General features: G+C 36.4%; 1 protein-coding gene across 1 annotated transcript; it reads left to right on the top strand.

Annotated features, from left to right (window-relative positions):
• The first annotated feature begins 8,739 nt into the window (after positions 1-8,739).
• LOC109221203 (pathogenesis-related protein STH-2-like) lies at positions 8,740-10,498 on the top strand. The gene is made up of 2 exons (XM_019385669.1): positions 8,740-9,015; positions 9,822-10,498. Exons 1-2 carry the CDS (start codon positions 8,832-8,834, stop codon positions 10,118-10,120), a joined length of 483 nt encoding a protein of 160 aa, XP_019241214.1. The 5' UTR covers positions 8,740-8,831; the 3' UTR covers positions 10,121-10,498.
• The last annotated feature ends 4,963 nt before the right edge of the window (positions 10,499-15,461 follow it).

The following is a 15,461-nucleotide window of genomic DNA, read 5'->3' as shown; positions in this document are numbered from 1 at the left end:
GCACAGAATGTAGTGCGGCCGCACTGGCCTTGTTTTTCCTGAGCTTTGTCTTGTCTTCATACTTGTGCAAGTTTCACTCCTTTTGAGCTGGTCTTTAACTTCTTCTCACTTTGTTGATCAAACCTGCAATCAAGCACAATTTGTGAGCCTTTGGGACTATTTTGTACACATTTCTAATCAAAACTTAAGCAAAAAGGAGTATAAAATGTATCAAAATCCCTAGTTATCACCTTCGGCATTTGCATTACCTCCCACAGCAGCCGGCCATTCTACTAGGACAGCGGACATGCCACCATCTTCCTCTGCCGGACCACCTACTTCTGCTAGACTATCAACGCCATTATCAGTATCGACTTCATCTACTTATCCTCAGACTGCGCTGCGAGTTTCCTAGACATTGGCGAGTCTCAACAACTGGATGCAGGCAACTACTGCAAAGCTGACTGACATATCCAGTGCTGTTGCAGCACAGTCCTTCGCCCCAGCAGCCCCAGTAGAGCCACAGGTACCTCCGTCAGTGGAGGAAACATTGAAGAAGATTCTGGACAACCAGAAGACCATTATGAAGACTCTAGTGACGCATGGGAAAGCTATTAAGGATTTGGGAAAATAGGTCAAGTAGATGCGGAAGTCTCAGGCATTAAAGAAGTCGGTGGAGAAGCTGAGAAAAGAGATTGAAAAGATTGCATCTATTGGAGATTTACCACTAGATTTACTTATGGAGGGTGACCCAGCAGCACAGGCAGCACCAGCAGCAGTACCCGAGGCACCAGAGGCAGCAGCTGGCCAGTCTGAGGAGCCGGTTGTGACTGCCCACACGACTAAGGAGATGATCCAGATGCTCAGCAACCCAGTTGTCCCTCAGCTAGGAGATGATGAGATTCAGCTAGAGGAGACCGAGGGTGTTATGGATGCCATGGAGACTGAGACCACATAGGGAGTTTTCTTCACTCTCTACCCTTCCCCGTTCTTATTTTTGTTAAGCATTTGGGAGAATGCTTATTGCTTATTTTCATTTGGGGGGAGGGTCTATTTTGATTGATTGACATTGACATTTGTCATGTAATAACTATTTCGCTATTTTTCCTTTATCTTTATTTTCTCTTTGGTATGTATATATATTCTCCCCATTTGATGTATATATTTATTTCCCTTATGTATATATTCATTTTGCTTTGGTTTGTATATTCGTAGCTTCATTACTTTGTCTTTCTTAGTAGTCTAACTTCTTATTTGCTTTAGTAGCTTTTTTTTGATTTGTTAGCTTCTTTTTCGTTAAGTGAACAATAAACCTTTGGTTTTCTTAATGCCACAGTTCTTTACAGAGGTGGATTTTGTTTGAACCGGGTGGCTCTTCCCAATGATGGATGGTGTTGCAACCTTTTTAAGGGATTGAGTCCGTTTTCTTTTATGTTTAGGAAAATATAGTAGTAATGAATAAAAGGGTCTCAAGCATGCTTCACTTGGTACCAACACATTTACCTATGATCGTATGGTTAAAAACAAGTTGTTGGTAGAAAATAGCTCTAGTTGTGACCTTTTGACTCTTGTGTTGACTTAAGCAGTCATCGAGTGGTTCAGTCGAGCCATTTGTGATTCTCAATCTTAACTAGGTTTGTTGTGGGCCTTCGACTCCGTTCTCTTTAGCAATCCAACAACATGAGAGGTGAGGTATTGAATTGCAAGTCCAAGTACCCGTGCTTATAGTCTAGAACTTGCCCTGAATGTTTTTCTAAGCGAAATTCTAAGTGTAGCTTGGCTTGAGAAATGAATGTAGGCTCTCCTTGATCCGATTTGAAGTTTGAAATCATCCATAGCCTACCAATGTGATATTCTTAGTCAACCCATTTGAGCCTAAGCCCTTTTTCTTTCAATAACCACGTTACAAGCCTTTATATGTTTTGTAATGACCCTCTCTTGGCACCCAATTTTTTCTTAGCATTCTTGAGAAACAACTGGCAAAAACATAAGTTTGTGGGAGAGACGAGGAGTCTTAAAGCGATAAAAGGTACAAAGAAGAGAAATAAATGAAGGAAAGGGAAGGCAAAGAAAAGAAAGAAAGAACAAAAAGAAAAAAATGCAAAAAAGAAAGTGAATAAGGTAGAAAGTTGAAGGGATTCAAAGAAAATAATGATGAAACGCATGGAGTAAAGAGAAAAGGAGAAAAATGAATGTCATGACTAAGAAAGAGTGACGTTACGTATCTCTAGTTCCCCCGAGGAAAAAGAAATTAACTCAAAGAATCGTCAAAATATGAGCCAAAATGATATAATAGAGTGCTTAAGGAAAGATGAACCCATTCTATTTCATCAAGACCTACTTTAATCCAAAAAGCCTTCATTACATCCCGTAAAATCCCTACATGATTTCAAGTTGAGTGAACTTACATTAGTGATGATTTACATAAAGGGTAAGCTTATGGTACTTAGAGCCGGACTTGTGACATTCTTTTGAGAGAGATGAGCGAATTTTTCACAATCTTTGATGTGAGTGTTACTTTCTAAAGTGATATTTGCTAATGGAGAGTAGAGGAGGAGGATTTTGGGATCCACAATGACCTACGTGAGAGCGAGCTTCCTTAATGAATAGAGTCAACTCTTGATGCTCTAGTGTCACATCAGAACTATTGTACTCAAAATATCAAATCATTGCGTTGTTGATAATTCATATGCGTTGTGGGTAATTATTGGTCCCAATTGATATGTAATTGATTCATCTTAGGCTAGCTGAAATATCCCTTTTTCTAGTGGAGGTGGGAGCTGCCTTAATTGCTTGAGGACAAGCAAAAGCTTAAGTTTGGGAGAGTTGATAAGTGGGATTTTTGACTGTTTATTTGCTCTCTTTTACTTGCGTTTTAGCTCAAAACTGCTTAAAGGTATTCCCAAGAACTAATGAAATGTGCTTTTGTACAGGAATATTGGGAAACAAGCCAAAAAAGTCAAAGTCAACTCATACAGGAGTCAAAAGTGAACAAGAACCAAAACAGAGCAAAAAGGCCTACAGTGCGGACCCCACAATTATTGTGCGGCCGCCAACAAGGAGATTCAGAGAGTTGGATTTTTGGAAGGCTGAAGGCATCGGACCGCACCATAATTGTGCGGCCGCACTCAAAATTATGCGGTCCGCAGAAGACAAGGATCAGAGAGAAGAAACATTAAGTTTAAAGAAGAAATGCAGTCCGCACCATTTTTTTGCGGCCGCATAATCAAAAATGCGGCCGCACTTATTTTGTGCGGTCTGCAGAAGTCCTGCAAAAGCCAGAGCTCAAGTTCAAGGAGTGTGGACCCAACTAAAATTGTGCGGCCGCAGAAGCAAGAGTGCGGCCACACTCAGAAATGTGCGGTCCGCACAACCTCCGCAGGGGCATTTTTGTTAGATATTTTCAGCCTAGTATAAATAGAACTTTTTGTCATAGTTAGGTTAAGTTTAGTTTTGGGAGAGCACCTGAGCCGTTTTTTTTACTATTTTGTACTGGATTAACTTCTAAACATTAGATTTTCTTTCTCTAATCAATTATTATGCATTCTATCTTAATTTCTTCTTGTATTTCTTCATTTTTCATGAGTAGATAAATTTCTAGCTAGGGTTGTGGCGCAACTCTAGTGTGGGTACTTAATGGGTGTTTGATTTAGGGCTTGTTTGTGATTGAGTTAGTGATATTTAGCCTTGTTCATGCTTGAATTCAAGAATTAATGGTTGCAAATATTAATTCATGGCTATTTGACTTAGTCTCTACTTGAGAAAGAGAGACTAAGTCTAGGAAAACTTGGGTAATAAGAAATTGGGGTGAACTCAAGAAATTGATAGCCCCAATTAAAGAGTCAAATCTAGAGATAGTAAGACCCGACTTGAGCATATATCACTTATTTTGTGCACTACCCATTTGGACTTGAGAAAGACAAATTGCGCAAAATCACTCAAACTACCGAGAGGTATAGACTGGGTAATTCCGTGTGATTGCTATATCAAAACCCCGACTAATCAAACTTGCCATAGAGTTTACAACCCGTTAGGTAACCACTTAGGTAGAAGTCACGACCCTAGATCTTTTATCATTTGAAAAACAACCAAAACAGAAAATATTGTCTCCTAGTTCATATTTGCAATCAATAGCTTAAAGTAGAAGTAAAAACAACAAACAAGAATGTGGAAGTGTAATTTGAGGCACATCATACAATTGCACTAAATATATACCTAATCCCAATTCTAACTCCCTGAGGATTCGACCCCGACTCGCGTTGGGTTTTATTATTGTTTCGACCGCCTCACTACCTGTATTTGTGGTGTGAGTTTGGGCGACATCATCTACCACTTTAGTATAAACACATTTATCCACCTCAATTGCGAAAAAACCGTCTCTCAGTAAGACTTGTTCAAATTTCTCATACCAATGCTTAGGAGCTTGTTTAAGGCCTATAGAGATTTAATTAATTTAAAAACTTTTTTTTTCTTGTCCAGGAATGACACAGCCTTTAGGTTGAACCATATAAATTTCTTCTTCTAAATCAGAGTGAAAGCATTGAATTGTGTACATTTGGGTTTTCTTTGTTGGACCATTTGTATCTATATGCATCAGGATCCCGATTCATGGATCCCTCGGTTCTTTGTTTCTTTATGGAACTGTACTTGATGTGTGGGGTATTGTCACTTTTAACCCGCGCCAGAAACTATTTACATCTAATAGCCGAAAAAATGTATAAAATTTATATAATTTTTGTATATAACATAAAGAATGTATATATATACAAAAAATATATAAATTTTATATATTTTTTCGGCTATTAGTTTACAGCGGCTATACAATGTCATTTTTCCTTGATGTGTCATGCGTACGCTAAAATGGAATTCAAAAATAGCCAGATTTACCACTGGTCGTTGAAAAATAGCCAAGTTTCAAAAGTCATCGAAATTTAGCCACTTTAAATCTGAGCGAAAACACTGTTCAAAATCCGAAAAAATACGTCCGCAAATTTTACGGGAGTTCCAGCATAAGTATGCTTGAACTCCCGTAAATTTTACGGGAGTTCCAGGATAACTATGCTGGAACTCCCGCAAATTTTACGGGAGTTCAAGCATAATTATGCTGAAACTCCCGCAAATTTTACGGGAGTTCCAGCAAGTATAATTGTCCAGTATAATATACTGGAGTTTGGAGCACTGGTGCTCCAGTCTCCCGCAAATTTTACAGGAGTTAGCAAAGTATACCGGTCTAGCATAATATGCTGGAGTTCGTACACAAATGCACCAGAACTCCCGTATATTATACTGGACCGGTCCCTGTTGCAGCAAAATAGTGGCTATTTTTTATTGACTTGATAAACGCTGGCTATTTTTCATTGACCAGTGTGAAAACTGGCTATACCATGATATTTTAACCACCATTAGAAGCCTTTGATTGGTCTGTCCTTGCGGGCCCAATGGTGGAGGCCCAAATTTGATTTGTTGGAGCTCTCACAAACACAGTTCGTTCTTTTATGTATGATTAAAGCCCCGTTTTTGTTTTCAAGACTAAAATCTCCGAATAGGAATACATCTCCGATTATTAAAATATTGTGTCTAAATACTCACTCTGAATAATTTTTTTCTGAACATTTAAATGTGTATAGCTTATCTTTATTTTAAAATTTTAAAATATATGCATATATTTAAATAAATAATAATATAAATCTTAATTTACATGGTATTGTAAAAATTATTTGATGCAAAACCGCTCTAAAAAGCTAGCAATGGTAACAACTGATAATGGTATAGTCTGTCAGTTGATAATAGAGGCGGACCCAAGATTTGAAGATGGGGAGGGCGCACATGAGCGGATTACACAATCAATACCCCCATAAGACTTTCAATATTAAAAGTTTCAAATAAAATTTATAACCGTTTTTAATATATACACACATATAAATATATAATTTTTGCCGAGGCTAGCTAACCGGGTCCGGTGACCCTCTGTTCAATAAATAGGTCCGTTGGTTGGCAGCATTATTAGTAAATTGATGGTTGACGGAAGTGGCTGATAATGCAGTTGTGCAGTGGTGATTGAGTCAAAAATGTCACTTCATGACCATATTATTTAACTATTTGTCTGTAAGCTGATCATAAGTTGCACATCTAACTAGTTCAAAACCGTTTTTGGTAATTCAGAAGATTTAATCTTTTTTTTTTAAAATCCTTTTTTTAACATAGGTGTAAGCGGTGGCGAAGTCACATGGTGTTAAGGGTGGTCAACTAACCACCCTTCGTTGAATAATTGCACTGTATGCATAGGTAAAATATTACGTTTTAGAAGTATATAACACATATTGAACACCCTTTGTAGGAAATTTTTTCCACTTCTTTTAAATTTAAACATCCTTGGAAAAATTCTCAGCTTCGCCATTGGGTATAAGGGGCGGAAGGAAAATTGGAGGAGGGTTTCATCTTGTCAGATAGCCAATTAATTGAGCTACTAAAATTTTCCGATGTAGAAGCGGCTTTTTCCACGGCGGAATCACCATTGACTCTATTTATTATTATGGTAAATCAGTGTATCAAGATGTCAATCTGAGATCTTATTTCGGTTCGATAAGTCCACCTACGAGACTCACCTTTGACTTTCGTCTCGGTAGGTGTATTATCATACAATTTCCCAAAAGAATATTCATTCATTTCTTTCTTCCCGTCGACCATGACGACCGAAACGACGCGAAAAATAATCTTTCCAAAAACTGCTATATAGGTTTAACTTGTCTTACTTTCTAATTACTATTAATTTCACATATTATGGACAGTAACTTACAATTGTTTTTTAGATGATTTGATATGTAATATTTTTAATGCTGTTAGTGTCTTGAAATTAGGTACTCATTGGAAATATGTACAGTAGAAGGTAAGAATTTGAGACTATTTGCTAAGGATACAGATGTAAATGTCTTTGAAAGAGGAGGTCACATAGAAACTTAAAGTGTGGCTTTCCTATTTTATATCTCAATTTTTTCTGGTTTCTTCTTTCAACGTTGTACAATTAATAAAAAATAACAAAAGTCAGATATATGAGTAGGTTCATTCCCTTATTGGACCATGGCATTATAAAGGAACAGATTGTCAAAGAATTTTCAACTTTCAAAAATTGCATCTTCGTTCTTATTAGCCTGCTGCATTGGACCTTTCCCGTTCTTTATTGGAAAAATTACGCGATACAACAAAGATATACATTGTATATAGTATTGGTAGTTATATTTTCACAAAATTACCATTCGCGTCAGGGGAGGAGCCAAGATTTGAAGTTACTGGATTCTGTATTCTAGTTTTTTGAAGTTATTGGGTTCTAAATTAAGAATTTATATATATCAATAGATTTCCTAAGAGAAATACAAAGTTTGGACAAAGTTACTCGGTTCGGCCGAACCCGTAACACGTACATTGGCTTCGTCTCTGTTCGTAGTTATATTTGAATTTTATTACCTGAAAGTACTGAAACAAGAGATCAATTATTTTAAACTAAAACAAGAATGCAACAAGCTCATCTTAGTTGGTTAGACCACTTGCTTAGTAGGTGGAGGTCTTGAGTACGACTCTCGTTGAGAGCATTCTTTTTTCTGTAATTTTGTTCTGAAATACAATTGACATAGGCTGTATTCATTATGCGTCTGAATACAAGTGATACAATCTAGAAACAATTGAATATTAGCTACGAATAATAATTAAACAAACTATAATTATGTATGATAGTTAGGCTCTGAACGATGGTGCTTATGAAAATTCCTCTTCTTTATTTTCTGGTTAGAAAAACCTACGTTCAGATTATCGACAAGACTACTAGCCTGTTTGGCCAAGCTTCTCAAGAGGTCAAAAGTGTTTTTTTTTTCTTTCCCAAAAGCACCTTTTTCCCAAACTTCAGGTGTTTGGTCAAGCTTTTTTGGGGGAAAAAAGTGCTTTCGGGAAGAAGCAGAAGCAGTTTTTGAGAAGCAGCAAAAAGTAGCTTCTTTTCAAAAGTAGAAGCAAAAGCAGTTTTGACTTTTCGTCTTACCAAAAATACCCTTAACAAAATATGGTATATACCAAAATAACCGCTACACCTAATACTTAGGATATTAATGTATAATTATTTCTTCTTATTTTTAGGATAACTTTCTAATATATAGTGAATTTAGGGGTGAATTCTTTTATATTTGTGGAATGATCTTTAATATATTTAACTTATATTAAAAGAATTAAGTACTTTTTAATTTTATTTTCATATTTTACTTGAAAAGATATAATTATTCCTGTAATAACAAATTTTTGAGATTATTTATTTAGTTATATAAGTAACTATTAAGTAAATCTATTCACGTCCTTATTCGTATTTTGATACTTAAAAGCATTTTATGAAAAGCTTGGCCAAACACAAATTATTGCTCAAAAGTTCTTTACAGAGTAATTAGCCAAACACAAACTGTTTCTCTACAAAATTACTTTTTTCAAAAGCACTTTTAAAAAAAGGCATATCTCAAAATAAGCCGATTTCCCCAGCTTGGCTAAACAGGCTAACATCTTAGACCTAAGTCACCTAACTATAGCTACAAAATGTGCAACCTTTACATTATTTAAATTAAGAGGCCTCAAAAGAAGACTGGAAAAAAAAAACTCCTCGCGTCCAAATTTGAATCATGTCATCAAATTGCCGCCCATGTGTTTAATTTGAATTCCAAAAATATACATTAAACAAAATTTTCCCTTCTAGGCTATATATACACGAATTCGCGATAGGTAATTAACCATAATTACATACAATAAGCAGAAATCATTAGATTCTTTAGCCACTAATTAAAATTTTAATTCTAATACCAATTGCCTATTCAAGAATCAAGATCATGGGTGTTGCAACTTTTACTCAAGAACTTACATCCCCTATAACACCAATTCGTTTGTTTAAGGCTTTAATTGTTGACTCCAAATCCCTCATACCAAAACTCTTGCCTCAATTTGTTGAGAGTGTTGATTTATTACAAGGAGATGGTGGAGCTGGAAGTATTGAACAAGTGAACTTCACAAAAGGTTAGTGAATATATTTTTCGGTGTTCGGTTGATGAGGTGAAATATATATATATATATATATATATATATATATATATATATATATATATATATAATAATAATAATAATAATAATAATAATAATTATTATTATTATTATTAAACATGATACATCCTTTGAGATGCGTCCCTTCCTGAACCCCTGTATGAATGCAGGGTGCCTTGTGCACCGGGCTGTCCTTTATATTAGCAAACATGAGAGCGTTACTATGAAACTTTTGAATATTATAGATGAATAAGAAACGTCTATGTATTAATTGTAGCATGTATAATATGAATTTAAAAGCTACGATAGTTGTATAGAAAATAAACTCCACTAATAAATTAGAAAAATCATTTTCTCTTTTGGAAGAAAAATAATTTTCTTTGACAATCAAACACCAGGACGACTTTCTCATAGAAAATATTTTTTTAAAGATGACTTCCGACATATCAAACACACCCGCAAATGAAGCTTAAGGAAAATTCTACCCCCTCCTCATAATCTCTAATCAAATGGTTATATAATAATTTCTCTAGTGACATTTTATAAATAGTGAAAGGAAATCTTGGAGCAACGGTAAAGTTTTTTCCGCGTTACGACTTACAGGTCGTCGTTTCGAGTTGTGGAAGCAGTCGCTAATACCTGCATTAGAGTAGATTGTCTATATCACAGCCCTTGAGGTGCGGTCCTTTCTGGGAACCTACGTGAATGCATGATGTTTTGTATACCGGGCTTCCCTTTTTGCTCACATTTTATAATAGTGCTCAATTTGGTTTAATTTGCAGGTAGTGCTTTTGAGTTTGTGAAACATAGAATAGATGAACTAGATAAAGAAAATATGGTGTGCAAATACACTATGATTGAAGGGGATGCATTGGGAGATAAGCTTGACTCTATTTCTTATGAAGTAAAATTTGAAGAGTCCAATAATGGTGGCTGCATTTGCAAGATGACAACTAAGTATATTGGAATTGGTGATTTTATTGTCAAAGAAGAAGATATCAAGGCTTGGAAAGATAGTGCAATTGGCATATATAAAGCTGTGGAATCTCACCTCCTTCAAAATCCAAACCTTTATGCTTAAATTGCTTCGTGTTAAAATGAAGCCTATGACTATGATCCTTCTTTCTTTAATAAAAATAAAGAAACATTTTATTGTTAAAGATATATAGCAGTCCAAAAATCATCCCTATAGTTTTACCAGAGGGTCACATAAGAAGCAAAATTCTGTTAGAAGTGGATGGAAAATTTAATAGAGGGATGCTTTTGGTTAAGTTTTGGGAACTTAAGGGATGAATTTTGTTAAGTGGAATATTAAAAGGATGTATTAAAAGTTGAGATGACACTATAAGGATAATTTTGGTCAAAAACTCTAACAAATTGTATCCAATGGATGTGCATTTAATGTTTAATGCTTATTTCAACATTGATTAATATCAACGTGGCTGTACTTTTGTGTTTCGATCGGGAAGTATTATAACAAGAACATGTTCAATAGTAACGCCTAAATTAGTTCATTTTCTTTTGTGGGTAACTAACATAATTTAATTAATCACCAAGAAACATTTACAAAATCATAGCTAAGCTCACACCGCTAGCTATCTAATCAAATAACTAAAAGAGACTACACACAACTCCCAACTAAGCTTGGACAACTATCTACTAGTGAAATGACAAAAGGACAATACAAATATACTCAAAATTGGAGGCTATGCAGGTAGGTCATGGTTTCGGGTGGTAGTTGAGCACGACAAGTATAAGCAATCTCCTTTGCAATATGTTCCCATTGTCTGCTTCTTTGTTCAAAAATTCTGAGATTTCGTTCAGTCCAATATGATACACAGCTTCTGCATATACCAACTTGAACACTTGTGCCTGCTGAGATTTCCCTTTAGAGCATGTGATGATCCACTGGTTATATGTTGCTGCCAATCTAAGGCTCTTGGGCATTGTAATTGCAACTATTGATACATCTTACTCCAAACATTTCTTGTGTACTAACACTTCATAAACTAATGTTCTCTATTCTCCTCCCGCAACTGGCAAAGTACACATTGTGTATCCACATTTGGTTCCCATTTGCACAGCCTATCAGAGGTCAACAACTTTCTATGCATCATGAGCCAAATTGTGATTTTTGCTTTTGGTCGTGTTGCATTTCTAAACAATAAACTTTTCCATTCCACTCGAGTGTAATCACCAAGGAGAGTTAGATATATTTGCCTGTTTAAGCTTTTCTTGTGTGACTACATATAGTGTTGATTCTCTAGTACTTCCCCGGCCTCAAAAAAATTTCCTAACCATCCAACAATCTTGTTGTGGGATTGTTCAGTTGGTGAACTGCTGTCCTTTGATATAGTATGTGTGAATCCATCGAATCCACAATTTTTCCTGTTTATGTGCCAAATCCCAGCAAGTTTTGGCTATTGCTACTCGAGTCCAAAGCCTCAAGTTGGTGAGATTGAGTCCAGCCCCAACTTTGGGCATACAGATCCTATCCCATGCAACCAATGTTTTTTTTTTTTGTGATAACATTGACACTTGACCAGATATATGATTTGCATATTCCTTCAATCGACTTAATCATCTTGGTAGGTATCACAAATAGCTGTGCCCAAAGAGCTTGATACCAAACACCATACTCTGAATTAACTGCACCCTACCTGCATAGGACAGTGTCTTTGAAGTCCAAGAGGTGATCCTTGCAGTCATTTTATCTATGAGAGATTGTCACGGGAGGATATTGAGCTTCTTTGTAGACAATGGAACTCCAAGATACTTGAAGGGCAAGCCTCTAGTAGTGAATTCTAAGTGCTGCAATATCTATTGCCTATGCTCTGAAGGGAGTCCACCAAAATAAACTTCACTCTTGTTCACGAGCCTGCAGTCCAGAAACCTGAGTAAATTGCAAGAACTTCTGCTGTATTGCCAAAAAAACAGTAGATCATCAACAAAGCTAAGGTGTGTTATCCAAGCTTGGCACACCTAAGGTGGTACTTGAATTCTTTAACTGTCTTGAGACCATTAAGATTTCTTTTCAGGTACTCCATTACTATAGCAAATAAGAAAGGTGACATTGGGTCTCCTTGTATTAATTCCTTAGCAACATTAAAGGGAGTTGTTGGCTCCCCATTAACTATGATGGAGTAGTTAACAATTTGAATACATTCTATCACTCATGAGGTAAATATTTGAGGAAGCTCCAACTCTTTCATGACTTGTCTCATATATGACCATTCCACAGAATCATATGCTTTCTGAAGGTCTATCTTAATCATGCATCGAGGTGAGGGATATTTTCTAGCATAAGCCTTCACTAGTACATGTCACGATCCGAAATTCCCACTATCGGGACCGTGATGGCGCCTAACATTTCACTTGCTAGGCAAGCCAACGTTAGAGATCATAAAACCAATTCTTAAACCTTTCAGTGATTAACAACAATTAAACCATAACAAGTTGAAAAGAGTGCGAAAATCCATAACAGTCTTAATATATAAAGCTACCCCAAATCTAGAGTCACAATCCACAAACTTCTAAGATTTAACTACAACAAATGTCTGAAGGAAATACAACTATTTGCGATACAAAAGAAACATTAAAGTGAATGTATGGAAGGGGATGCCAGGGCCTGCGGGCACCAACATGTCTACCTTGGGTCTCCGATCAGATGAAGCCAGCAGCTAGACTCAGGATCAACTTGGACCGGTACCGAAATCTGCACAGAAAGTGCAGAGTGCAGTATCAGTTCAACCGATCCCATGTACTGGTAAGTAGTGACGAGGATATGACAAGACACATACATAAACCTGTGCAATTAAACAATATATGAGCATAATAACAACTAATAGAAGCTAAACAGATAATAACGGGAGGGGGAAAACATGCTGAGGGGAGTACAAGATCATGAAAATGGTAACAGTAAGGAAACACAACAAACAACATGCTCGACACTAATGGAAATATGAAATATAGCAAAAACAAGTGCACGGCATCACCCTTTGTGTTTTTAATGAATATATAATGGCACAACATCACCTTTCGTGCTTTACACTCTTTCTCAGATGATAATGAATATGAAATGGAATGGCATCACCCTTCGTGCTTTACACTCTTCCTCACATGATAATGAATATAAAATGGCACGGCATCACCCTTCATGATTTAAACTCTTCCTCACATGATAATGAATATAAAATGGCACGGTATCACCCTTCGTGCTTTACACTCTGCCTCACCAAAACAAGAACAATAACAACGGGGAGATAGAATTATCAATAACAAGTCTCACTTCAACATTTAGTTCCACAATGACAACCTCAACTTTGAATCAACACTCAATCAATATCAAATTCCATAAAACATGATAAGAGTTGCTCAACATAAAGAATGACTAGTCTAAGCATGAACAATATGAATAAAGAATACAACGATTACAACAATAAGACTCACTTGCATGCTATGACTCGACAACAACGGATAGGTACTCGTCACCTCACCTATACGTTGTACTCAACAACCAAACACGTAGCAAATAGGCGACAATACCTAATCCCTCAAGCCAAGGTTAGACACAACACTTACCTCGCTCCAACGGCCAACTCAAAGCTCAATCACCACTTTCCCTTCACAAAAGTCTCAGGACCAATAGAATCTAGCAAATTACCAGCCAAACAATACAATTTAAGCCTTAGGACTACCCACGATTGTAAGGAATTCAATCTAGGCCATTTTTAAAAAAGTTAACACCCGGGCCCGCTTGGTCCAAACCAAAATTCGGACCAAAACCCGATTACCCATTCACCCCCGAGCCCGGATATAGTATTGGTTTTGGGATTTGACCTTAATTTGTGGTCTAAATCCCCAAATTTTGAAATCCCTAGTTTCTACCCAAAAATCCACAATTCTACCATGAAAATCTTAGATTCTAGGTTGAAATCTTGTAAAATAAAGTGAAAGATTGAAAGAAACTAGTTTAGAATCACTTACCTATGATTTCGGGAAGAAATAGTCTTTGGAAAATTGTCTCTTGTGTTTTATTTTTGAAAATTTGAAGAATGGATGAAAAATCCCGTCTAAGTCCCTTATACACAGCTACAGATGTCGCATTTGCGACCTGAGCTTCGCAATTGCGAAGCTCGCAAATACGAGAAAACCATCGCATTTGCGAGGTCTCACACACTCCTGCTTCCTTCGCAAAAGCGAAGAAATGCCCGCAATTGCGAGCTGATCTGATCGCAAATGCGATCAGTTGGTCGCAAATGCGATCAATTAGTTGCAAATGCGAAGTCTACCTTCCCCCCATGTCCCTATCGCAAATGCGAAGGATTGTTCGCATTTGCGAACTTAGGCTGGCCCATCTTCTCTTCGCATTTGTGATGAGAAGCTCGCAAATGCAAACCAAACAGTAGCTGCAAATGCGAAGCTTGACCTCGCATTTGCGAGGTCTGAGGCCTGCTACAAGACTGAAGAACACCAGCAGTTTTTCTAAGTTTCAAATAACTCCGTGGCCTATCCGAAACTCACCCGAGCCCTTGGGGGCTCCAAACCAAACATGGACACAAGTCAAAAACATCATACGAACTTCCTCGCGCGATCAAATTGCCAAAATAACACCTAGAACTACGAATTTAGCACCAAATCACATGAGTTTCCCAAGAACACTCCAAAATTCCTATTTTCACAACCGGACGCTTGAATCACGTCAAAATAACTCCATTTCTCACCAAATTTCACAGACATGACTTAAATATTATATTGAATCTGTAGTGGGCTCTGGAACCAAAAATACGGACCCGATACCAACAAAATCAAACATTAACAATCTCTTAAAAATTATTAAATTTTCAGACTTACAATTTTTAACAAAAATTATAACTCGGGCTAGGGACCTCCGAATCCGATTCTGGGCATACGCCTAGGTCCTATATTTCGATACGGACCCACCGGAACTGTCAAAACACGAGTCCGGGTCCGTTCATGTTGATACCCAATTTTTTCCTATAATATTTTCAAAGTACATATATACCTTCAAAACAATACATTAGCATCAACTATTATTCTCCATAATTTCTGCATTTTTAAAGGATTTTTATTAATTCATCCCAATATTTTAATTATATAAATAATTACTGATTGCATCACAAATGATTTTATGACATTTTTATGACTTAATTTTATTATTTATATTTATACTAAGCCTAATTATTTCATAAATAGCCGCATTTTCATTTTTGATATTAACTTTGCAATAATAGCCCATGCATGCTTTATTACATTATTTCACCAGAAAATAGCTTTTTATATATTTTTATAATATTGAGTAATTATTTTAAATTATTTTATGCCCGGAAATCATTTTTATAATCTGCTAATTATTTTTACAAATTATTTTCACTAATTAATTAGGTATTTAACAAATAACC

This window comes from Nicotiana attenuata, unplaced genomic scaffold (genome assembly GCF_001879085.1).
Source record: "Nicotiana attenuata strain UT unplaced genomic scaffold, NIATTr2, whole genome shotgun sequence".
NCBI classification, from domain to species: Eukaryota; Viridiplantae; Streptophyta; class Magnoliopsida; order Solanales; family Solanaceae; genus Nicotiana; species Nicotiana attenuata.
The sequence above is the reverse complement of the archived record's forward strand: the minus strand, read 5'-3'. Positions and strand labels throughout refer to the sequence as shown.